The following is a 26549-nucleotide window of genomic DNA, read 5'->3' on the forward strand; positions in this document are numbered from 1 at the left end:
AAGTATCCTAATAGCATCCACTTCTGTATAGGAGGTTATTAGTTGATTTGGTTTGGCAATTTAGTGGGATTACCCAAAAGTGAAATGAAGTTTTTGGTGCAGATCCAAATTAATTTATCTATTCATCATTTTTGTATTTTCATCCCAATTTCATCTGAACTTTATACATATATATATATATATATATATATATATATATATATATATATATATATGTGTATTGTATAAATGCAACAATTATTGTTATTTGTTACCCTTTCTTATTACTTTCATCACCAAAATTATCCAAACCTCTCGAGTTTTTACCCAGATCTTAGTACATATTTATATATATATATATATATATATATATATATATATATAAATATTATTAAATAGAATAAACTCAACAGTTCTTTTGCAGGAAATAATGCCTCATTGCAGTGTTAGAGGGATAAACCAAATACAAAAAAATCTGTAAGAAATTATAAATCAGGTACACATGAACACATTTGAAAAAAAATCAACGCATAAACACACACAAAAAAATGTAAAAATATGTATACAAAACAATCAATATGAACAAAAGAAAATATTATTTTGTATACAAGTTCTACGTAGACATAATACCAAAAAATAAGTGAAAGGAATACAAACAAAAACAACCCAAACTTGACAAGGTTCCACAACAAAATAATAACAACAACAGCAACAATAATAATAACATTTTTATTTATTGCGTTACAAAAAAAAAAATGGTGTTCTTATTTTGAAAGTTTTTACCGGAAGTTGCGCATCGTCATCTGTTGCTGGATTGACGACGTCCCTTCTGAGAGAGGATGACAGCTGAGCTGGTTGTAAAGGTACAGCAGTGCGGTCCGTAACACCAACGAAAACCGTACCCGCGCTTTAAAGAGAGGGGCCTGACACGTTTAACGGTGTGTCACTTTTTTTCTCCGCCATTTCCCCGGACGCATCTGAGTTTAAATAAAGGACGGTAGCCGTTAATCTTGCGGATATTTTTTTTATTTTTTTTTGTTTCTTACCAAGAGAGCAAAAGACCCGTCTCCAGTCCGGATGTGCCAACAGCACTTGTTTTTTTCGTATGGCGCAGGCACCTTTTCCATAGCAGGGCATTGTTGAGGATTTGGAGGTTCGAAGGAGGCTCTCGGGTCGACAGCTTACCCCTTTAACGTTAGCCCTACTTTTAAGGTTACCACTTTGTGTGTGGTACAGTCGACGAAATGATTGTGCAATAGAGAGAAAGAGGCATTGTAACCCGTCTTGACTACCTCAGTGTTGTGACTGGAGAGAGCGAGTCACCGGGGATAAATTGTGTCCGTCTCCCGCTCGATACCCGACGAGGACGCGTTCCTGTGGGGGAAACACTCGCGTCTATTTCTGCTTGCGTGACAGTTGTGTTTATATGTGCCTGTGAAGCCCTCTGAGGACCGGGAAAACCTTCAAGATGACGGGCAGCACCCCAGCGGACATGGTGAGAGAAATTCCTGTCAGCTCTTTAACACTTTTACCTGTAACAGGGCTCCAGGCAAAAAGATAGACGCTGAAGCAGAGGAGCATTTCTGAAGTTCAGGGCTGCTTTTATTATGCAGATTATTATCACACAGCTGTGCAGTGTGGCTGCAGGGAAATCATACTTCCTTGTCATGTTTAAAGTTGGGTTTGTGGACTCTCAGGGCAAAAGAAACAGCAATAGCTCAACTTGATTCATTCTATTCTATTTTTTTTAAATCACAATTGGTGTAGATTACTTTTCATGGTGATCCTTTGCTAGACAGCTCTAGATTAGATAGCCATTGACTCCCTTTAGATGAGACTCTTACAGGAAGCTCTCGAAGCTCTTTATCTTCTGTTGTTGACGGTGAACATGAAGCCATTTGTTTATTATTGTGCACTGGAAAAGTTTGTATGCACCCCCCACCCCTGCCCTGATGATAATCTGACAGGAGTGAATGTGGCCTGTCATGTTTGTCAAAGAAGATAGGTGTTAAAATTGGCTTTGTTCGTAGACATTATGAATGAAATAGTCTCTGTATTTTTCCATGACCTAAAATGATCCAGGATGGACATGAGACATGACCTTAACTGAGACTGACCCAGACAAAACGGGGAACCCTGAGAACCCAGGTGTAGAAGCACACACACATTATTTGGGTTATTCAGAGACATTATTTGGCTTATGCCTACTCATATCCAATCATATTTGATCAATAAGGGATCCAGCGTGTGAAACAATGACACATATAAATACAAAATGTTACCGGAAATCGAGGCTCTGTCGGATTCCTGCGAAAGATCTGTCATACCGAGTCCAGCGCTGAAATACTTCATTTGTTGCCAGAAATAAAGACTTAATTTCACTTGAGATTTTACTCCTAACATAGGATTTGATGGTCCTCCTGTCAGACTCTCACTAACGTATCAGAAAACATTGTTTGGACTGCCGTAAAGAAAAAGAAAACATTTGAAACGCAACATTTGACCAGCACTTTAAAGCGCTGTGACGTCCAGGCATCATACGAGGCCGGCATAAAACACCCCTCTGCCCTTCCCATGCCTGTGAAGGGTCTTTTTTCTTCCGTGCGACAGGGTGGGAGGCAGTGTGACTGATTTTAGGCTCTCTGGGATGACCTTTGGCTAGGACCATCACTTGTCATTTTGATTTGGAGGAATCAAAACTTTGAGAAAGTTTCAGGAGTCTTATCAAGGCAAGGCAAGGCAATTTTATTTATAGAGCACAATTCGTACACAAGGCAATTCAAAGTGCTTCACAGCTACATAAAATCACAAGAAGGCAATAAAATCATTAAAAAAAATAAATAAATAAAAAATAAAAAGGAAAAAAATAATAAAAAATTAAAAAAAAAAATTAAAAACCCATTAAAAATAATCATTAATTAATTAATTAATTTAAAAGTGAAGAGTGCAGATAAAATACTTTCAGGTGTCATATGCACAGCTAAACAGAACTGTTTCCAGCCTGGATTTAAACATTGTCAGAGTTGAGGCCTGTCTCACATCTTCTGGAAGACTATCAATTGGTTTTCATGTTGCCAGGAAATGAACGAAGGACAGTGGGATCCTTGAAATTTGTGCAAAACGGACACAATGACGCAGCCGCATGGTTTGTAGAATGGTTAACTCTGATATTAAAAATTGCCAGAGCGTTTAAAACCACCAAAATGGTCCAGCTTGAACAAATATAGTGAACTGCTAGTTACTACAGTAACGCACCTTTGTCAGATGGAGGCTCCGACGTCTACTCTGTATTTTACGTTTGGCATTTTTTGCGATTCTCCAGTATCACAGATAGCTGGCCTGAAAACAAACGGGCTCTCAATAGCTTTGCTGCTCTTTTCCTGTTTTTTGAAGCGAGCGGCGCTTGCACTGCAGCTGTCACAGACCCCGTAGATCAGGCCTAACGGCGAGGGGCACTTTAAACGGCGGCCAGCCTCCGGCCTCTCTGGCTCATGGTCATCGTCAGGTGACTTGACAACTCTGTCCGTACCCTTTCAATCACCATCCTCATGTGACAAATGAACTCGTTTAACACCCGTTCACGGACTGCAGTATGTGTTATGAGCCCTCGCCATAAAGATTTATGTTGGCCTCACATGGGTTAGCAATTCCACAAATTGAAGTTGCCTCTGGCTGGTTTTTTGCCCAGTGTTAAACAGACTAATTCCCCCTCTGGCAGTTTTCTATCTGTCATCTTTGCTGCTCGTGCACAGTGGCACTAAGAATACTCCCAGGTCTATGTATAGAAAGGATAAACCACGTAATGTGCCCCTCCACGTAGATATCAGTTATCCCAACTGTGCGTATGCTCTTGCCCGTCCAAGCTCGGCTGATCCTCTGAACAGCAGGTTCATTTTGGTTGTCTGTCAGATGTGAGCCAACCTCTACGTTTAAGTCCAGTCAGAGCTAAAGCGTCAAGGAGCACTGCACGTGGAATTCCCATGGATTATGAGTCGCAATCATGATACGAATCTTTCAATTTCTGATCCGTTACGTCTGGAAACCTAATCTCTGAGAATCCAAAGGAAGAATTTTTAGAAGTTCCTCTCCTACGATGTTGTCTTTGTGGCTTGTAAAGTGTGTAAACTTCACTCACAGTCACGGGTCAGTCTCTGCTTGTGGCGACTGTAATTAGTGTCATTAGAATGGTCACACGAGATGATCTTTTAACCGGAGAACGTTTGGGTTTGGGCCTCCAGCGTGTCTTTGAGCATCTCTTTGAGCCTCTGCCAGCTGGTTTTCGAGCGCAGTCCGGATTTGTACTCTTGAGAATTTCCCTTTTTGGGGGGGAAGAATCACCATATCATTACATAATTTACTGGCAGTGTCTGGCGTAGAGTTAATCTTTTCCGTGGTAAAGTTCTTTTCAGCTGCCTAGTTTTGAACGTTGTTTTGAATAGATTTATTCAATCCAGAGTTGCTGGCTCCAGGCTCATGCTGTTAACATGCCTGCAGCAGAAACCTAAAGGTCAGACTCCACATTGGAGGTTTCCCTAATCTCCAGAACAGTTACTCTCCTTTGTGGTGTAGCTTAGTCTATACATCAAATGAGCTCTTGTGTTCCCCAAGGAAATTTATATCAGCTATCAACATCTCACTGATCCTGAGTAGGTGATTTCAGCAGCATATACACATTCTCACTGCACCCCCCCCCACCTCCCCCCCTAACTCTTTCAGCCTGTGGAAGGAGCAAATGTACACACACATTCTTAGAGAGGCTCCATTGAGTGGGAGTGAGAGTAGGAGGAGAGAAGATTGCTGGTGCCAAACACTGTGGGTGAATGAATCTGAGGGGAAGAATAGGAGAAGGAACAGTCATGTCCCTTGAGGATGGAGGATGGGATTTTTTTTTTCCATCTCCGAAGGAAAAGAAGGAGGGGGTGAAAGGATACAAAAACTGTGAAGGGTAAGGGGGGGGGGGGGGGGGAAATTACCTCGCTCCAGGGCGGATCTCAGAAGTGCTGACAGGGTCGAAATGGTACCCATGGCAACAGCGCAACGCTTGAATCTGAGGTTTGGAGGCCTGTTTGAGTATATGTACGGGGTGCACTGCAGATACGCGTGTTGTAATGTGTGAGGGACGAGGCGGAAACAGGAGGAGAATGAAGCCCCCCGTTTCAGATAAGACCTGCTGAATGATCACACAACCGACACGGCTGAGAGCCTTGGGGAGCGGGGAGGGAATGGAAAACATCATCACTTCCAGTGTGCCCCCAGCATAGCGGATGAGACGAGGAGAGAGCAACGCATGATGATAAAGCAAGGCTTTATCGTGATCACCATGAACACCTTTCATTCATTTTTGTCTAATTGCTTTTAATTTGACAGGGAAACCCATCAGAGGTTTGCCGGCCGGATCAAATAATCAGAGCACCAAAGTTGCTACAGAAGAAGTTAGTGTATGCCTGTGATAAACATTTTGTGAGTGTTAACAGGACTTCTTGTGGCGTGGGGAGGTTACAGCTACGGGAACAGACGCGATCCTGACGAAGACAAAAAAAAAAAGCCCGTTGGCACACGTGTTCAGTCACGCACACTCAGTGGGTAGAAGTCAGACACCCTGTCATTTGAGCAGCGGTGAGGACATGTTCATTTGTGTTGGAGGTGGCAATCACAGCCCTGACTCAAGCAGGCCAGGAGGTACGATGGAACATTTCAACCCCTCAAACATCAGGTCATGCTCACGCGACGCCTGCTGATTCTTTTTTTTTTTTTTTAGTGACAAGAGATTTGGAAATTGCAATAAAATAGTTTTGTTTGTACAAATAGGTAATTGTGTGTAGCCTCTTTAACTCTTGCCCGATCACTCGTTCTCCTTTATAATCAGCATTTCAGTTCTCAGACCTGCATCGTTCATTCGTGTTGTCGTGCAGCAAACAGCAGTGTAAGCTCTTAAAAATCTTCAGGTTTTTTTTTGTTATAGCAAATTGTAGGATGCACAAGGGATTTCCATTACTTATTATCATTAATGTAGCAGTTACCTTCATAAATGTCTATTGTAGAAATAATCGGAGCTTTTTAGAAATGCATTTTACAGATTCCAAGAACCTAAAGTGATCCACAGTCCACAACCCAAAGGAGCTCAGTTTAATATAGTAAAACTCCAACATATGAAGCTGAAAGCAAAGGCATTTTTCACAATTTTGGCATAAAATTTATTACGTTATTAAGAATATTTGTTTTACTTGCGCCACCGTGACTATTTTTTATAAACTAAACATCTGGTAAGGATTATACATTTTTTGTTTATTGTGTTAGTGTGTGGCTCACAGCTACTCCGTGTGTGGCTTTGAGAGCAGCTCGTCGTTTATACCCACATAGACCCTATTGGCTACACAGAAACGCACACACACACACACAAAAAGGAGTCAAAGGTCAGGGTCAGAGGTGATCAGTGTGTTGGTCTCTGATGACAGAACAATGGATGGGGAACCCTTGCTGCTGAAAACGGCAATCCCTGTCCCTAATTCAACTTGTGCTTGGCTCAGCATGCCTGACACAGAGCAGGAAGAGAAAGAGAGAAGTCTGCAGGCGCTCTGCAGCCTCAGGCAGGTGCTGCTAACAGGGCTTTGATTGACACACTCAAAGGAGGCGAGAGCCCTGCTGAATCCTGACACTGCTAGTTGGACGAAGCATGTCAGTGGATATGTGTGCATTACCATGCATGCCATGTGTTGGCAGTCTAAGTCACACTCCGGGATTACATCATGCCGCCTGGCGCAGCAGTTGATGTATTGACTCTGACATTGTCACATGTAGGCCTGGTAGAGCCATGGAAAGTTCTGATGGCAGCTCTAAAGGTGCCAGGACTGCGCTCGATTCATATTCCGTGGATGAATCACTCATAAATTAAGGGCACATTTTGATTAATGTGAATAGAAAACCACCGAGTTTGTCTGTTGAACTGTTTCTAAATGTGTCCCTTTTATTGTTAAGCTGTAAGATTGTGCTTTGTCTTTGCAAGATGATTGTATTGCATTTTGTATTCGTATCGACAGTTGCTGGTATCAGCAAAGTCTTTGTCAATATATAAGTCCAGCAGTCCTCGTGATTGCCTGGAGTTAATTCAGTTATGTATTGATGGATGTCTGTGACACCAACAGGAAGTCCTATTGGGAACCTCTCATTTATTGATCGCTTATGTAACAGCTTTTTCCTCATGTTTGTCTTTGTGATCTTCTTTGGGGCATGTGTCGGGGCACATGTGTCGTCCTCTGTGAAGAATGGCACACTGTTGCAGAGTTGTAGCATTACATGCCTATCAACACTATCCCATTTTCTAACTTTCTGAACTGTTCTCGCTTAGGAGTTCCTCTTAAATGTTGTGAGCATATATTGTATTGCTGTGGCCTCCTCAAACTGTGTATTTTTGACAAACCCATGTAGTCCATTACCGTGCAGCATTTAAACATAGAGCTTCTTTGGCATGTGACACTAAGGAAAGAAGAATTGGTGTAAAATGAATGACACAGGCTGCGGTTATGGAGAATAGATTTTTATATTACACCAAATACTCCAAATACCGGAATATACCAATTATTCTTCAGATCCTCAAAACAAAAACAGATAACTTCTGCAAAAGGGACTTTTCCCTGTACTTTGAAAACCATAGCCAGGTTTCTGTTCACTAGAGAAGCAAATCTGCTGCCATTCCAAAAAAACAAAAACAAACTGCTTCAAACAGGGATAAGACACTTTTCCTTTGACTTGTGAAAAACTAGGCTTAAACTAGACAGTTAAAGCCAGTGGTACAGAAGGCTACGTTGCTATTGGTTGTAATTCAGTAGAAGAAGTAGTGTTCCAAACTGGAAAAAAAGAGTTTGGAGAGACGCAAATCCACTGCGGTGGACATCCACAAGAGTAAAGTGGAGAGAGCTCTTTTTCAGGAATAGCTTTCATCTCTGGGAATATTTGGGATGCGTAATATCTGAGAATAGCCAATTTTCATGCTCTTGATCATTTAGGCTTGATGCAGATTTTGCAAAGCAAATTTTAAGAACCACAAGGATTAATTCCTCAGTGTAATGCCAACTGTTAGATTTCCTCAGTCCCCAGGTCTGAAAGTCCCACCCTATTTCTTTTGTTCTCAGTTTGCATTTCTGGTCAGCTCGGCTAGAACACTGAATAGTTCTGTGAGTTCCACAGAGGATTTTTAGGGAAGGTCAGTGTGTGAGTGTTGGGTTGAGGTATTATTCTGCCAGAAAATCCCTCTCTTTTCATCAGTCAATGTTGACAGGTAGGCTTTGCATAGGCTGAGGAATGTGAACTTCTTCAATTGCTCTGGGGGGGGGTCCTCATTTGAGAGGAAACTTCTAGTCTGTCCTTCTGAATTTTGGTCCTGATCCTACAAGACAATTTATCGACATTTCTTTCATACTCGATGTCCCTAAGTCCCGTATTATATGTGCAGTGAGGGCGACAGAAAGCGCTAAAGTCTCTGAAGCACATTCTGAACACTGAACACCTCAGGAGAGGGATAAAGTGAGGACACTCCTCAGCTTTTCTGCCAAATGTTTCAGAGTCCAAGCATGACATATGTGAGTGGGTGTGGGTGTGAGTAATATGTAAGCAGCTGATAAGACGCCAACTTATGCGAACTCGACCCCGTGTTCCTGCGGCCTGTTTTGAAGGGCTTGTGTGCATTTGTCCACAGGATTATGCATGCGCACATTTGCATGCAAAGCCAGCGAAAGCACAACCTGTCCGTCCTGTTGAATGTGACGCGTTTGCTGTTGGCGTTGCCGCTGGTGTGACTTCCGTGCTAATTCATTGTTGCTCCGGATCCCAACACGAACTGAGCTGCATTTAACAGCCATCGTTGCATGAAATGATTTTGCGTGTCTGCTTGTGGCAGTGTACCATTTGATGAGCTGAGCTTGCCAGCCAAAATGGAAGAACTCTTTCATCCTACAACTTTTGTGACATTTTTTTTTCAGATACGAATAATTTTATTCCCTGTCAAAATCTGTGATCTTCGAAGATCATCCTAGCTGTTTGAAATAAAACTAGAGCAGGGAGAAGAAACTTGAGCTGTCAGATGGACGGATAAGAAAAGAAGAACGGCAGCTTAAAAAGAGATGTAGTTTTACTGTATGTAGTTTTTTGTGCAGTAGCTTCGTAGACACTTCAATTATTCTACTCAAACCTTTTATCCAAGCATTCATCTGAACTAATATGAACCATTCACGCGAGCTTGGTGTCACCAATGAGCTTTTGTATTCCCTATAGATAATATGGTTCCAGTCAAAATGTTCAATATGTATTGATTTTAGTTGACACCAGGCATTCGTTGTACTGACAAATTCATCTTGGAAAAAGCCTTTTTTTCTTTTTTTTTTTCCCCTATTGCATTGACATGACATAATAAGTAATGCTCAAATAAAGATGTAAAACTATTACTATTTTCTTAATATGTTACATGTCAAAGTAAAACACTTCAGTAAAAGAAAAGAAAGCTTTTTTCCTTTTCATTGTAACGTTGATTTGAAATAGACTATGAATGTGCACGTCTGTGTGTTGAAGAAATAGAGGATGGGGAGGGGGGTGGGGTTTGACTGGTTCAATAAAAGGAGCCTTTCAGCTGCACTGGAAACAATTTCCAGCTGAGGGGACATTCGTATTAAAGCTCTGCTGTGCCCTCACACACTGTATGCTTTTGTATTTTGCTCGCCTGCATGATTTCGCCGTGTCTTTTCCTGATAGATTTTGGAACAGGCTGCCACTTCTAAATAAGTGCCTGATATGCAAACTTCTTGGCTCGCGCAATCAGACGGTCGACTGTTGACAGAATTAGAGGGTCGACGTTTCGACTCTTCGGGTCCCAGACAGGGCAGATGAGAGCCACCGAGCTGTCATCCAAAGGTCAAGCCTCATTGACTGGATGTTCCGACTGGATCTGTTGGCCTCCAGTCATCTGTAGCATTCCTTGAAGCCGGCTTTTACTCCGCTGTGGTCGCACACAGAGAATTCTCCTTTAGTTCTTTCAAAGCCCAGATGGATTGACAAGCTTTCATGCGCAACACCAACTCGGCCTGGCTCAGGAGCGACACCTCGCTCTGTGATTATCATCATAAATCTCATAGCGGGGTTATTATGAAATATTTAAACTTTTTAAATTATTTTATGGAAAACAAGCGAAAAAAAAAAGGTCATTGCGTTTAAGAAGCTAAAGCTGCTAAACACTTGGCTAATAAGATAATCCAACTTCATCCTCATCTTTTTTCTTTAGGGGTTTTCCTCTGCTCTTTTCAGACATCGAACCTTGGATTGGGAGATGGATGATGAAAAATGAACGCTAGATTTTGGCATGCAAATGGGAGTGGTTTTAAGTTTTTGTTATTCAATTCATTCAATTCAAATTCAAAAGTACTTTATTTATCCCAGAGGGAAATTAAATGTTGATGTAGCTCAATTAAATCAAGGAGTTATTATAGATGCTGATGGCTGTGGGCAGGAAAGATTTCCTGTAGCGGTCCGTTTTGCATCCAAACTGAAGAAGCCTTTGACTGAAGAGACTCTGTTTTCCGATAACAGTCTCATGGAGAGGATGTTCAGGGTTGTCCATAATTCTCTTGATTTTATGCAAAATCCTTCTTTGCATTATTGTCTCCAGAGGTTGCCCAACAGATGACGCAAGAGGAAATGACGCTCTCAACAACAGACTTGTAGAAGATCTGCAACATCTTGTTGCAAATCTTGAAGGACCTTAGCTTCCTCAAGAAGTATAGTCTGCTCTGTCCTTTCTTGTGGATCTTGTAGATTTCCTTTATGCGACTACTTTTAGCTCCTTTTAGCTCCAAGAGACTTTCTACACATGTTATGCAGCAAGGAGGTCTGTTCCACTGTCGGCCATTGCATGAACCTAACTGTTTTCCTATAACTCTGGTCGTATAACTAACCTTCTTTGACAAAATTTAGTCATCTTCTGCAGCTGTGGCTACTATTATCCAAGCCTGTCGTTGACTAGTGAATCTCACATTTTCAAGCATCCCCATGGAAACCACGACATGTTGCATTACTGCAGTGATGACGGCTGCCGGCGCTGAGAGACAGAGGAGAAAGCCGTAAACCTGAATTGGGCATTTTTCATGTCGATCGTAAAACAAAAATATATAAAAATGACTGCAGTAGTTCAATCTTCCAGCTGAAATTATACTCTGTCCACGCACCAAACACATCAGGATCGTTTGTTTCTTGTTTAAGCATGTGATGGGCATGAAGGGACGCTTGGTTTATTGAGCTGTAATAGCAGGAGCGGTCACAACTCGGCAGGATGTGTTTTTGCCCTTTTGCGGTTGCCATACAGTCAGATGAGACGGTAACATTATCCATTGTTACATCTTCTGATTTCAGGTTGTTCGCAGAGAGATATGATGGTGGAACCTAGACAATGAGGAATAGAGAAGCTGAGGTCACAGAGGAATTAAAGATAGAGTTGGAAGGGGGGTGGGGTAGATAGCAGGGAACATGGAGAGAGGGTATATTTGGCCTTCATGCTGTCTTGCACAAATTTGTCATTGCATGTTGGGTGCTATGGAGCACTCCGACTATGAATATCTCTAATGATCCCAGCAAGGATTTTGTGTGTGTGTGTGTAGGCTGTAATGAAGCAGTGGACATTGGAAGAGAATGATTGAGGGCTTTTAAAGTCTCTTGTTTTCTCGTAATGAGGAACAGCCTAAAGAGAAGCAACGGAACTTTGACTTTCGTAGAGGACGAAAACGTCTACATTTAGTGAAGTTTCATTGCACAACTCTTCAAAGTGGCTTCTCTGCGCCAGATGCTGTATGACTCGGCTGAATATACAGCAGAGCTCACCAGCTCTTTCATGAGCATTCTAGGCCAGTAGGTTCAGAAGCTCGGATGCTTTTGGCTGAGTAAAGCTGGCACATTTTAACTGAGCGTAGCTGACTTCCATTTAGGTTGGCACTGACTTCCTCAGTTAGCTGATCTTAGTACAGTAACGATGCAGTTTAAATGGTCCCTTGGACCATAACTGCTCAGAGGTACAATCCCTGTTTAGTTTTTAATTTAAAGGTCACGGTGTTGAATAAACAGGGACTTACTGTGTTGCCATAGTGTGCTCAGTTCTGCGTCTTGCTGTGACACTGCAACCACATGTGGTCATAATTGAACAAAATGCTTAAACGAAATAGCATGTATGTAGACATCATGATTACGGTCACGTAACAGGCAGCGCAACTTCCCATAAACAGCCCAGCCCGGCTGATTATGTCATCCTTCACTTTTCCATATTTTTTGTCGCCTTGTGATGGAACAGTGTTTGTCAGAGAACTTGACTCGGCCCCCTCGTCCCCTTGTCGCTGCCTTGTTCCTTCCTGTTGTTGCTTGTGTAACGGGTGAACCTCCATTGTCTCCCCACTGAGGCTTCCTCTTTTCTGTTGCGCAAAAAAAAGCATAACCAGTGGCTCAAAGATCAAAACCAAGAGGGTACCCTCAATGGTGAATATTTTAGATGTTCTAGACACAGACAGTTACATACTTATATTGTCTTAAGGCCATGTTTATGCTTGTTATGTTTGGTACTGCTCATGACTGTTTCAACATTTATTGAACTGCTTTCATTGCATACTTGTCCTGATGAGGCCAAAACAATAAAAAAATTAAAGGTACTATATACGTGTGTGGCTGGAGCTGTAGAAGGTATGTACCTATGTAACTGATTTATCAAGACATTCCCCCTGAGAGGCTAAACATTCAACAAAACTAACACTGCAAGGTGCAAGATTGGGAGTACACACATGAATATAATCTAAATTACAGGTACTTGGCTTTTATACATGGCTGTAAGTTGAATGTGTAAGTTGCCCGTTAAAGCTGCGGTCGGCAACTTTTTTTCAGTCATATTAGCTTGAACTGTCATGGGATTCTGGAAGTAGAATATTAAATAGGCTGTTTAGGAAAAATAACAAAATCTGTAGCTCCCTCTGAAGCCTGTAATCATGCTTGCAAAAACCGAGCGCTCCCGGCTGTTTTTAACCAATCAAGTTAGGGTGGAGGAATCCTACCTGTCAATCACAGCTTGTGCACACGCTGCTGAGCGTGAGTCTGCCCCAGCTTGTGTGCGCGCACACTGGTGTGAACTCACGTGCACAACCTCGTCCACAGAGGGGGAGGGGTTTGGGGGGCGATTCGGAGCTTGTTAGAGGTTGGGGGAGGGACCTGAAAGTTGTATCAGTTCGAATTTTCCGACTTTAGACTCGTAATTTTGAAAACCTGCCGACTGCAGCTTTAACTACCTCAATATGAAACTTATTTTGAACATATTTAAATTTGGGTTTTTTGGGGCTTTTTATGCCTTTATTAGATAGGACAGTGTAGAGAGACGGGAAGCAGGAGGCAGAGAGAGGGGGTTAGACATGCAGCAAAGGGCCGTCCAATGCGGGACTCGAACCGGGGCCAGCTGCAGCGAGGACTGTAGCCTCTTGTACATGGGGCGCCTACTGTACCCACTACGCCACTGACCGTCCCATTTTGTACATATTTAGCAAAAAACTTAAACCTTGAGTCACTTTCTTTACAGGTTTGACTTGCTAAATAACTAACGGGACTAGCTAACATCCAACCCTCATCCACAATGGAGGCTGAAAGGAGCAACGTAACAGTCAATGTTTTTTTTTTCCCCAAAGATGCTAGCAAAAACATTACATTTGCATATAGAAATGGGTAAACGCTGAATAGCTGACCTAAATTCCTCAAAATACTGTAAAATAACGAGTTTTACTCAAAAATCTAAAGCCCTTAATCTGCCGGTATAGCCGGTTGCACAACAGCTTTCCCCCACTTCAGACTAGTTTTCTGTGTTATGGAGCCAGTCAAATAGTCTGTTGTCTTTTTGCCACTCAGTGGGTATAACCCAAGTACAGTCCTGACATTTGATTTCATCACATGCATTCCCTCTGTTTAGGAAAAAAGTAGCTACATTGGGTCAGTCAGCATTGGCTCCTGGTGACTGACTGGATACAAAATCTCCCCGTGTTGTATTCGGTATTCCACTATTGCAAAGCAGCAAAAACACGACATAAATTAGAAATGTTAATGCTAAAAGAGGTAAACAAAAAAACTAAACATTTGGTAGACTCAGCAAAGGGGGGGGGGGGGGGGGGATCGGCGAGCTGGAGGAAGTGAAGCCATTGCTTTATAAAGTATAACAAGAGCAAGATTCATTGCACAACAGGTGCTTTACTAGAGCAAGCTTTTGTTACAAAACCAGCCTATACGTAGTAAGATTTAGTGTTTGTAGATAAGTTGTTGCACTGCAGCACTACACAGCAGACATCAAGTGCACAACCATAAACACTGAGATGATGAAGATGACTCTCTGCTCTCTCCTTGGCACAACACAACCTCTGAGCTGAGCAAGCACATGCGTTCACATAGAGCTTGATGCAGACAGACAGGCACGTTTCTCTGTTATCATGCTTGCATGGCTCTGGACCAGAGGCTAGTGGTCATCCCATGTACACTTATAGATAATTAGCCGATTTTGATTATTCGAGCAGTAAGGCTGTTTGGCTGTAGGTCTGTGCTTCTGGAAAGCATGGTGTGTGTGTGAGTATTAGCCCTGGTTTCTGTCCAGTACCATCTGGTAAATTCCAGCACAGAGGGCATTTTAGCTTGCCAGCTATCTCTATGTGCGTGCCCCCCTTTCTCTCTCACACTCTAATAGAAATACAGTCAGACACTCGCACGCACACTCACTTTTTTCTCTTCTACACACACTCGGTCACGTGAGCTGTGACTGCAGGGCAGTGCTCTTTTCTGAAGGAGAAAAGAAAATGCAGCGTTGTGGATATAACTGCTGTCTCGCAGCCGTTCCTGCTCTCTGCACTGATGTCTCATTGTTCTCACACGTTCCATCCGTTTCCCTGTTAAAGTACTGCTCAGCCTCCTCATAAATGCACCCTTTCCAAGATTAAAGACTAATTTTGATTTGTCTGCCACCATCAAAACCTCACTAAAACGATTCTGGACCTGCAAAGTGAGAAGACGGATTTGTCTCTTTTTTTACGACGTTCTTAATTATTATTTTTTGTTTTCTTCAATTAATCCTCGAAATAAGATCCACCGAGACAAAGCGAAAGATTGGCTTCGGTATCTCCAATGAGTCTTTGACATGCACACATTCAGTACAGAGGACAAAGGACAACCCGAAAGGTTACAAATCAAGCTAATCCTGGCAGCAGGGCATCGACTACACACTGCTGGGGCGACCACCTAGGAAAGAGGACACATGGATTTATAGAGACATTGGAGGGGGAGGAGGAGGGAGACGAGGGGGGGAAGCAGAGGTCACCCCATACTCTGCATGGGAATGCTTTACATGACTCCAGGGTTTTCACTCTGCGGGGGGCAGGAAAACACGGGGGAGGAAGTCACATTGGTGAGGCACCCTGTGATGGAAGTGAAGGAGAGTGACAGGAGGGGGCCCGAGCAGACAGAGCTGCTGGAGAGCAAATGGTAGGATGAGAGAGGTAAAAGACAGGAGGTCGTTTCTATTGTGCGATCATCAGGGATCAACAACCCTCTGTGTGGTCCCTTCACACCCGCAGCATGCTGACATGTGGCGAGTTGGCCTTTTGAGTTTGTTTGTTTGCTGGTTTCTGGTATTAGCATAATGCATAAGCAAACGGGTCACGGACAGTCAGGTAGAACTTCACAAGAGGGTTTCCGTTTTTTGGAAAGCAGACCGCAGAAAATCTAAATCTGCTGCTAATAAATCTGGCTTTTTCTAATCACGCGTTTCGCAACTTGCTCCATCGTGGGCGTAGTTGTACACATTTCGAGCTGTGTGCTACGCCTGTTACCAGAGAATTCCACTGGGGGTGGGGGGGGGGGGGGTGCACCAGATGACTTCGGCCAGAGGCAGTTTTATAGAGTCTATCATGAAGGTCTGCATTCTGTCGTTAAAGAAACTCGTATGATGTGCTGTACGACTTTGTCAGAAGGCAAAAGTGTTTATAACTGCTCGAGATAGATGTGTTGTGATGGAGAGGGGAGGAAAACATGCAATAATGGTGTACACTTTCAATTTCATGGGTTTCTCTGACAGACAACTTTGTGCACAGGAAGATGACAGGTACAGAACTGAAAAGAAAGAGGACGGAGCAAAGCGTTGAATATGTCCGTTTCAGAAGGTTATTTCACATAGACTTTGGGGAAGCTGTGGCAGGAGCAGTTTCTGGGGCCGTTCAACCCTCTGATACGAAGATGACAGATGACTTTTTTTTTTTCATAAACCCCTTGTCCTGTCCAGCATTATGGCAGCAGAATTGTAATCTGAATACCGTTTATGCCAAACACATTTGCTATGCCAAGGGAAGCTTTATGAATGTAAAGCTCCCCTTGATGCCCATCAACTCCTTATTTATTTATTTATTTATTTTTGTTACAATACTTAACATGTGATAGTGCCGAACCAAAGCGCGAGAGGGAGAGCGAAGAAGAAAAAAAAAAAAGGGAACAGATTCTCAGTATAGTTAATGACACTAGGTTTTACATCATTTATAGTATTCACATAAACGTATTTTATTCAGTGAAGTAAAACTTGCCTTTTTAAAGCTTTTGTTCGAGTGTTTTTACGTTTGCAAATAAGTTATCCTTTTGTTCCAGGAGTCGTTCTGTGTCATTTAGTTAACTCACTTCATTAGCTTTTTAATTCAAGTGGTGTAAGCCGAACTGTCACGGTTATAAAACGGAGTGAGATACGGCTGGACATTCGCTGGAGATTTACAGCCGTTTGTTGCAGTGCATCACAATTATGGCCCCTTCTCAGAGCCAGATATGTCTGCAGAAAAGTGACAAATGGTTGGTGGTTTCACAGTTTGTATCTGGTGGAGCAGGGTGATGTTATTAGTCGTGTATTGGGTGGAAGCATACGGGGTTTAGATCTCGCTGTCGGAAAACATCTGTTTTGCGGAAATCCTCATCAGCTCCATATGTGCCCTCTCTAGCTAACATTTAAACTTCTAAGTCAAACAAGGAAGTTGTAATTTCTGTACCTCTTTCAGGCTGCATCTTTCTATGCTTAACCAGTTCTGAAAACCGCAGGCGACTCACTTATTTGGGCCTTGTTATTTTCTGTTTTTTTTTTTTTTTTTTTTTATCTTTTTCACATAAACTTAACCTGGAGAGCGGGGCAGACCGTCTAGACGCTGACAAAGGGATGAGAAAAGAATCGATTGAAGCATACAGGAGCAATTTCACATCTCAGCCAACCGCCTCAAAATCAAAGCCTAAACAGCACCCCCAGCAGCAGTTTTGGGAGTGCATGCTGATGTTTGTGTGCTTGTGTAAAACACCAGCTAGTAAGTGGATGACCGAAGGAACTTGGTGGACTTTACTGCCTTGTTCAATGTCAAGCTTCCTCTTCTTGCTGCCCCTGTCTGACCTTTGTTGTTCTGCCTTTGAGTCTCTCTCCACCCCCTCTTGCTCTCTCATTTCCTACCTCGGCCCCCTCAGGCCCACCTCCTGAAGTGTCAGCGTTTTTTAGCATCAGACTTCGACATTGTTCTCGCGCTGTCTGTACAGCGTCAGCACTTTGGTGGTGATGTGGGGCTCTACAAATTTCTGCTGTCTTTCTCCTCTCCTGGTCATTTTTTTCTCTTTCAGATGGTCTTTTTCTCTTGTACATTGTGGTTCCAGGCATTTGTCTAAACGTATTGATAGGAGTCTGGTTTTTTCCCTGCTGAGATGAGAACAGTCAGGCCTCCTCTACCAGATGTGTGTACGGTTGGCGCTGCCTTCTTGAATCCAAAACTCTGATAAATGCAGCGATGCTTCCATGTCCAAAGCATGGCAGATAACCGGCGGAACGGGGTGCGCAGCGTCACACTTCACAGATGGTTTTTAACCTCATCCCGACATACTCCACCGTGCAATAAAAAGCACGATGTGTTAATCCTCACATCTAACGCACTATGCAGTGCTGCAAAGTGGAGCAGCAGTGTAGGTAGGCTGTACTTTTCACCAACGTTTGTGTGAGCTTAGTTTTGAGTGCAGACTTGCAGTGTTAGCGCAGGCTCAGTGTCCAATCATAGAATTTAAGTGCTTTGCAGATGCTTCAGTGGGGAAAAACGCTCGAGTATGTCAAGGTCCTACTTTGAGTGTGCGGGTCTCCAGCTTTTATTGTCATTTGCGCAGACACACAGGGTTTAGGAGTGAAAATCAGGATGAGGCACAATCTTAAAAGTAGTGAAAAGTTTAGGTGCATACCCGGTAAAATGAAATGATGAACTGAAATACGTGTGGCATTTTGAGTTTTTCTCCTCAAATATAAACAAGAAGGTATTAAAACACTTCAGATGGCATGTTTGTGTTTAACACGTGACCTTAAATGTCAGAGCACTGCATGTTTGAACAATGTTTTTATGTTAAAACATCTAAAAGTCGTATCTGGTAACATGTCACATCACATGGCAACCATCTGCTCAACAGATACAATATGTGAATCTTATTTACTTTATGCTCTCTTTCCCCTGAGGTAACATGGTGAAATTATTTCAGAGTCAGAGTGCAGACCAAAATTTCAAACATTTGCATGATTAGTTGATACGCAACTTCCATTTCATTGTGAAATGCGTCTGCAATTAAATACACGTCCAACCAATTTTCAGAGCAAGGAAACGTGTGTCGTAGCACTGAGATACGGGCCTGAATGGCACTTTTCTCTACAATCTTATCATAGCAAACCCACCCCTTATTAGATACTCTAAATGGTTGTGCATGTGCGTTAAAGGGCACATGGAAATCTGTTGGAGCGGAAGGAGGGCTGGATAGATTCAGCCAGGGCCAACGAACCATAAGCTCTCTGATTGAACCGGCTGTTTGGCTGCCTTCATTACTTTATTATTCATCAGCAGGTTGGCTAACACATCAGCTCCTGCTTCATTGTCCCCATATCTTTCTGCACCTAAATCACACACACAAACAGATGACAAAGGTCTCTTTGATCACGCTGTATCCACACACAGTGTCCTGTGGGTGTGGGGGAGTTTAAAGAGGATGTCGTACAGTCGCTCACTTGTTATGGCCTGGTTCACATTTGCCATGTTAATTAAATTTAGTCTTGGGGTGTTGAGCAACCATTTTAAAGTGTGAAGCCGCTCCCTTAACAAAGCACTGGGGGAGAAGCGGGAGGCTGCTCTGCAGGGAACACCTGTCTCAATGCCTTGTGACATCTCTGATCACACACAGGCAGCGATACGAGGAAGATGTGATCAAAGGCGTCTGCAGTACCTGGTGTCTGTCAAGAGGAAGGAATGCAGTCTTGGGCGTGTGCGCAAGCCAGGCGAGTTCATGATGGCCCGAAAGGCAGTACTACCTGTCTCTAGAGAGGGGAGGAGCAGCACCTGATGGATTAAAGGGTTATTTGTATGTATACAGGTCGAGGGGAGTGATGTAGGGAGCTGAAGCTCAGGTACAGGAACAGGCTGATCCAGCTTGTGACGGATAGGAGATGGAGGGAAAAAAAAAGAGGAGCAGAGTGGATTCCAGCTATGATGTCATCTCAAAGGATATGTCTTTTTGAATGGCGGTCTAAAGGAACAAGCTGGACAGAGATCTGAGGCAACTGTATAATCAGACATTTGAGTGATAGGAGTGGGCAGCCCAAAGAGAGAGGTTTTTTTGTTTGTTTGTTTTTCTCTTTAAAAGCAAAAAGTCGGAACTGCCTAAAATGATAACCCTCATAGTTGCATGCCCAACACTCTAGAAACATATTAAATAAGTCTATATCAAATACCAAAGTCTTTAAAATTTAAGAGGTTTACCTAATGATTACAGGATTGCTCACTTTGTACATATTCTACATGAATAGTATTAAAGATGAGCTCTAAATGGAGGATCAATTTACTTTGTGCAATTATAATGCCACAGAATGTGTGGGGCTGCTTTGAAGGCAAAAGACGCTAATGTAACCATTAGCTGTCTGCGCTTCAGGAAGCTAGCAAGAGAACGGCACCAGAAAGTGCATCCGTGTCTTACGGTGCATGATCTCTTTAATGATTAATGACCCAACAGGAACGCCGCTTGTGTTTTATGGTCACAGAGGAGGACGCTCACTTTAATCAGAAACATGGAGACACGGGATGGAAAACTCTGCTGCGAGGTCACACGAGCAGCCTAACAAGTTGCAAACAGAACCACCTTGTATCAGGTGCCTCTATTACAAATATTGACTCTATAGATGGCATAGATTTGAGTGAATCTGTCCTTTTTTTTGTTTTGCCGGTTTACACCAAACTTTATCTGATCTTATCACATAAAAAGGTCACAGAATAAAAATCTATGTTAGACATTTGAAGAAGTTTTAGTGCCAGGCGTGCTGCTGTGTGCGTCAGGGCAAATAAGCAAGGATTTGCATTTTCCTCAGCAGCCACAAAAGATGTAAATGCTTTACCTTAGCTGTTGTTTGTATGGCGTACATGTTGTTATTATTATTATTATTATTATTATTATTATAGAAATAAGAAAAGCTGTTAACTTTATTCCAAAAGTCAGAAACTTCACATGTCGGTATGTGAATGTGGTGTTTGGGTGTGAAAAGGACGATTCTGCAAATGCAAGAATAACTATAGTTTTGCCCCCTTTTGTGAAACAATTTGTATTTAAAGAGACATTGTTTTTATTGGTTAATCAGGTGCAGCTGTTGTGCTTTCTTGGATTTAAAAACACACCGAAAGGAGTATTATTTGGAGTATTACTGTATGTGACTGAACTTGAAGGATGACACGGCTCAGCAACTCTGAAGCTTGAGCAGAAAAGCAGTAAAACCTTTACTTTGTGGTATTTAAGGTATTTCTTTTTTGCATTGTTCCCTGATTACACGAGCACCCAGAAGACTACCGCACTGTGCACATGCAGAAAAACAAGGCAGAACGGCACAGATGACTAACTAGCTCCATGGTTAACACAAGGGTTGGCATGGCAACCAGCAGAGCATGACTGTGGGCATATTCAGCAGTGTTGGAATAGGCCTTGACCAGTCAGACTGCTCGGCTGTGGCTTTCATTCTTTTTGCTTGTGTAACAGCAAAAATGCCAATTTGTTCCAAGGGGAGAAGTTACAGGAAGAACAGGAGTTTTGCTGCCTCAAAGTCCAGCATTTGATGGTTGTATACACAACAATGATCATAATGAGTCCTCTCTTCTTGTCTCACTGTGTTCACTGTTGATATTCTTATTAAGTTATCCATCCTCAACCTTTGCCCTTTGGTGTTTCACCTGTCCTCTATGTATTTCTCAGAGACAACAGATGTGTGCTGGGGTTTCCAATCTGTTGGTGGAGAAATTCAAAACAAACTGTGACGTTCTGGCCATAAAAGATACGTAGGTTACAAATATGGTTAAGTTAATGATAAACAAACTTCTGCTGGGTCAAGGTCTCTCCTGCAGTGGAATCTCTTTTATCGGGCTAAAGTAAGGCAGATACTGTATTTGGATGGCCTCAAAAATCTTCCTACTTTTGCTTTGGTTCCTTAGTGGATATGCTGAGCCTTTTTTTTTTGTTGTTGTTGCTGTTCCTAAGAATGCAAATGTCCACATTTGTTTGAAGCAACCCATGTTTCACAGCACCTGACCCCTTTGCTGTACTGTGGAGTCATATCGGTTAAAAACACAGCGAGTCAACAATGATATATTTGTCAGTTTGCCGAACACCTGATTAACCTGTGAAAGATTTTATCACAAGATGTATTCGCTGCTTATTTGAATGTATCCCACTCAAGTTTTCTGTCAGCTAATCAAATTTGTATCCATTAATAAAGAAATCAGACAAGAAAGCAAACACAAGTTTCCAAAGCAAAACATTTGAAGTATGATGTTTGCATTATGGTAAATCATCGTTGACTGTAGTAGAAACGCAGCTAAGTGTAATAAATTAGGGATTCGTGATCTATGGCTGTGTGTTACTGACAAAGATGTTTTTTGTAGCATCAGTAAACCCTTTGATTTAACCATTTAATAATGAATATACATGAATGTAAGAGCCATCTGATACGGCAAGCTGCAGTTAGTCATGCTTAAGTGTCAAAATAACAAATAAAGAGAACTTGTTTAAAGGAGGAACTCAAACTCTAAAATGCTAATCGAGCATTTTGCTCCTTATAACACTCAGTCACAGAGCCTCTGAGAATATGTGTCCTTGCCTTAGGCTTTTTCTTGTATCGTACAATCAGTCAGCCCAGTTGCATAACTGCTCTGTGTGTACCCACAGGAAGGAACACATACAAACAGTCCCCCCCCGCTCACACACACACACACACACACACACACTATTTATAATATTATATTAATATGCTCCTTGACAAATCGGATGAGTTTATTTTCTCATGAGCTCGCTTGAAATGTTCTTTTCTGAGGACATGAAGCTGCCGCTTCTCATACAGGGTTCCCTCATACTCGATGGTGCTTTAAAGTGTTTCTGATTACAGAAAACAATGGCTCCCTGATACAGCGTGTCGCCAGTACGGGCTAAGAATTGCAGTTGCTCTTGCATTTGGAAAATTGCTGACAGTTTGCGGTTTTGAGCGTTTAAAAAAAAAAAATATCTATAGTGTTTCTCAGGTTGCACTTTTTTTTTCTTTTCTTTCTCCAGCATGACACAACACAGCCTCTCATGTCTCCTCTTGGGTAGCAGCTCATTTCTATTCACATTTAAATGTGTTCACAGCTAGATATCAGTGCCAGAAAGGAAAGTTCCTGTCTGCGATTTGAAAGGAAAGTCGGCATGTAATTCTTATGACATTTGTTGTTGTTTTGTTTTTTTTCCTAGAGAACTGTGTGGGCAGGTTGCTGAGTTTACAGCTGAAATTGTACAGGCAAGTCGAAGCAGGCGGCCTGCTGGGTTCAAGCGCCTCGCTTTAAACAGACCACAGTCGAGCTAATCACCAACCTCCTCTCTTAAATTCATTCATCCAGTTGGAAATCAACACTGACTGCAGCACCTAACCTTGTTGTATAGACTACATATAAAGCTGCTCTAATATATTCTCACAGGAAGGCTTCCCACACTATAATTTGTTGCCTGTAGCAGACGGTCTAAAGAGCAGCGATACTCCTTAATGTACTTGTAAACACGAACATACGTAAACATACGCACGGATTCACACGCATACACTCCTTTGCCTCCGGAGAGAGCTGAGAGCTGTACTCTGGTTGGAATGATTATAGACGGAAATGAATTTCCTGCTTTTCCACTTTCGTGCAAACAGTGTTTAACAAAGACGGTTTGCTTGCTTCACATGTTGGCAGCGGCACGGTCACACTGACGCAGAGTGAGTGTGTGTGTGTGTGTCTGTAAGCTTGACAACTGTAGAGCTGCGTCACTGGTTTCCTGCACAGGTAACCTGTTTCTTCGCTTTCGCCGTCTCAGAAGGAGTGAGACTTTCAGCATTCTGTTTACAAGGCCTACAGACGCTTTCACATCTCCACAGTGCAAACGAAGCATTATTCACTATGTGGTCTCTTCTTTCAACTCTCCATAAGCTTCACAAACTGATTAATTCAGCTGATGCGGACGCTGATTCTGATATTCACAAGTAGCCTAATTGGAGTTTTGCCTTCAGATATGTGTTTATGAATGAATTGATGCCCTCCCTCTGAACTTTTGGATTTTAGTAAACAGTTTCTAGTTGAATATACTTCCCTAAGCTTCCGCAAAACCTTGTTGCCGAGGGAAACCCAGGAAGAAGCCACAGTGACACTCGGTGGGATGAAGGAAGGAGTTCGAAAAATGAAATATATTCAGATAAAGTCGGATTCAAAGTGATACAGACTGGTGATTTAAAAAAAAAATAGAAATAAATAATTCACATCCATCAGTGCAGTCTCTCCTTGAAATATTCCTAATTTGATATTTTAATTGGAGCACTGGTTCCACTGTTCTGTAGAATTAGATTTTTTTGGTGATTATGTTTATTCCACAAGCAATTTAATTTGTATAGTTTCTGTACTCATACAGTCATCATACCATTTAATAATCCATGTACCAACTGTGGAAGCATCAGCTGAAATGATTAATCTTTCCACTGGGCATTTCTTTTCACGCGTCTCTTTAAAGGAACTAGACAAAAAACATATTTAGATGAATACAAGAAAGCAAAGACTGAGGGCAAAGAAGAAAGTAGCAGACAGATATTCTGTGTTGTGTGGGATGGTACGAGCAGAAAGGCAGAGTGTGCCTTCGCTCAGAGCATTTTGTTACTCTGGGCTCGCACATATCTCAGCTGTACGCTGTAAATATACAGAGATTTCCAGAAAGTGGCTCGAGGAATGCAGAGATTGCTGCAAGTGGGGGGCGTCAGTATGATGTGACACGGTTAAAAAGTGGGCTGAAGAAGCTATCTTGAAGGTGTTATCAGGTTAAGCCACCCACGACTGCCTGTCGCCATGGTGACAACGTGGTTACGACCAAGTGTTCAACTAGAAAGGAACGAACACATGTTTGTGTTAAAGTACTTCCTCTTTGAGTTGGTTTCTTATGTCGGTCAGTGCCTTTTAATCCTATGAATTTGCCAGTTGCTAATATTCTGCAGGTTTCTGCATGGTTCTCCGTTTAGTTGAGGTTGAAACAATAACAGGAAGCTGGAAACACGAATGTGTCAACAACAGTTAACACAATTAAGTTGCATTTAGCTCATTTGTCTTGTATGAACAGTCGTTTCTACATCAAAGTACAGCTTGGTGCAGTGGGGAACTGGCTTGAAATGGCTGCTTTTATGATCATGCTGTTATACGATGTATAAACTTTATGCTGAGCTGTACTGTTGATTAATCTACGTGACATTGATGAAAAAGTCTTTGGGTCACCAACTCAGACAGCAGTTGTTGAACCTGTGCTAATATCTGGTCCGGATTTTGGTGTCCCAGACCGCTGTAAACGAAGGCATTCTGTTTTCTACTTTGCTGTCAACTGCATGAATGAGGAAATGAGAGTTAGACAGCTGCCTCATGATCTGCAAGAGGAAGGAGTCAGGGGGAAGCTTTGTTTCAGATAAGTTTGTTGAAGAAAAACCTTGCCAGCGACCAGTTTAGGGTCATAGTCGCCATGGTAACTGGCTCAGTTCAAGTTATCCCTCTTAGCATTTTTATTTTCTATTCTATTTGTGGCAGTTTGTCACTGATGAGATGGAAAAAAAAAAATCATCATTTGTGATTGTGACTGTTTGTGATTTGTGATTTTCACACTAAAAAATGTGTGTGATGCGTGCACGTGTGTTTGTTTCTCTGTATGGCTCCTCTGTGCTTAAACCTATAAGCTGATTTGGCAACGTGTTTACAAAGATCTCTGCTTTAATTCGTTGGTGTCAGCTCCGTTACATCACTGCAGCCAGTTCAGAGCGGGGCTGTTTGGGTATCGTTTCTGCATTTACACGTGTGCGCGCGTGCTGTTAGCAGAGTAGCTTTAGTGGGGCAGAGAGTGGGGCTAACATACGCTCAGCGTATGGAAAGACACTAGCAACAGAGACACACGTGCTTGTGCCATCCGAGCACCGCAGGCCAGCCACACAAATACAGTAAGCGGAGGCAAAAACACGCACACACCACAGACTGCTGCTCTGGTTCTTAAAGGCATACTGTTCCATTAATGAACACAAATCACGCTGGACATGAGAGAAACTCTGATCTGCATCCTAATGCAGGGCAGTTTAATTGCTTTACAGATTAATATTTCAACCCAGTGTGTGCACTTTGCCTCTGCATTTTCTAAATGTTGCTAAAGTGAAGGATGCAAAGACATATGGCGCTTAGAAACTCATATTTTTGTGTATATATTGGGTCGCTGTGCCCCTACTGGCTCCAGGGATGATCTGAGTCTGACGTCTCTTGAGAGCTTGTCACATTATTAGTCATTTTTATTCGACTTTTGACTCAAACATTTCAGTCTGTTTTCACACTGGAACAATCTTTAGTATTTCACACGAGCTTAATGTTGATGTTTGGGTTGATTTTTATAAAGGTGTTATAAAGCTCTCTGTCTGTCACTGTAAGGTTGCTTAATGCCCGCACACCCAAGGTTTTTATGCTGTGCTCAAGTTCGGGAATTAAGAGTGTAATTAGGAAATCTAAAATAATTGGAAAATGTAAGGCTGAAAACAAATGTGCATCATGCTTCTAAGTTGCACCTTACTGTTTGACGTGGGGAGCCTGTGTGGTAGTCTGATGGAAATAATTCTGTTATAAAGCACATGTTTAAAAGCAGTCTTGTTAATGTTAAACGTGAAAAGGGAGCAAATTGTCATTCGGCAAACCGGGCGTCCAAGACAAAGCAGAACAGTAAGAGTCATGAGAGAAAACTGAGAAGGAAGTTGGAGCGACAGATGGGAGTTGATCCAGCGGAAGGATGCTCCACAGGGCCCTCATATCCTTCTCCTGTTTCCTATTAAATTACTTCACTTGAACCTGTGTGCTTTCTGATCCCACTGCTTAGGCAGAAATGCAGTGTTGGACAGATGTTTCTTGTGTGATATTAATTTTTCATGCGCTCTGAACTGTCTATCAGATACTAACGTA

General features: G+C 42.3%; 1 protein-coding gene across 1 annotated transcript in view; it reads left to right on the forward strand.

The window, feature by feature from the left end:
- The first annotated feature begins 814 nt into the window (after positions 1–814).
- ubl3a (ubiquitin-like 3a) overlaps positions 815–26549 on the forward strand; it is a 34629-nt gene continuing 8894 nt past the window's right edge. Inside the window, exon 1 of the mRNA XM_075487494.1 lies at positions 815–1474. Coding sequence (XP_075343609.1) covers positions 1448–1474 — 27 coding nt within the window. The 5' untranslated portion in view covers positions 815–1447. The remainder of the gene's footprint in view (positions 1475–26549) is intronic.

The sequence above is a fragment of the Odontesthes bonariensis genome, chromosome 16 (genome assembly GCF_027942865.1).
Source record: "Odontesthes bonariensis isolate fOdoBon6 chromosome 16, fOdoBon6.hap1, whole genome shotgun sequence".
Taxonomy (NCBI): Eukaryota; Metazoa; Chordata; class Actinopteri; order Atheriniformes; family Atherinopsidae; genus Odontesthes; species Odontesthes bonariensis.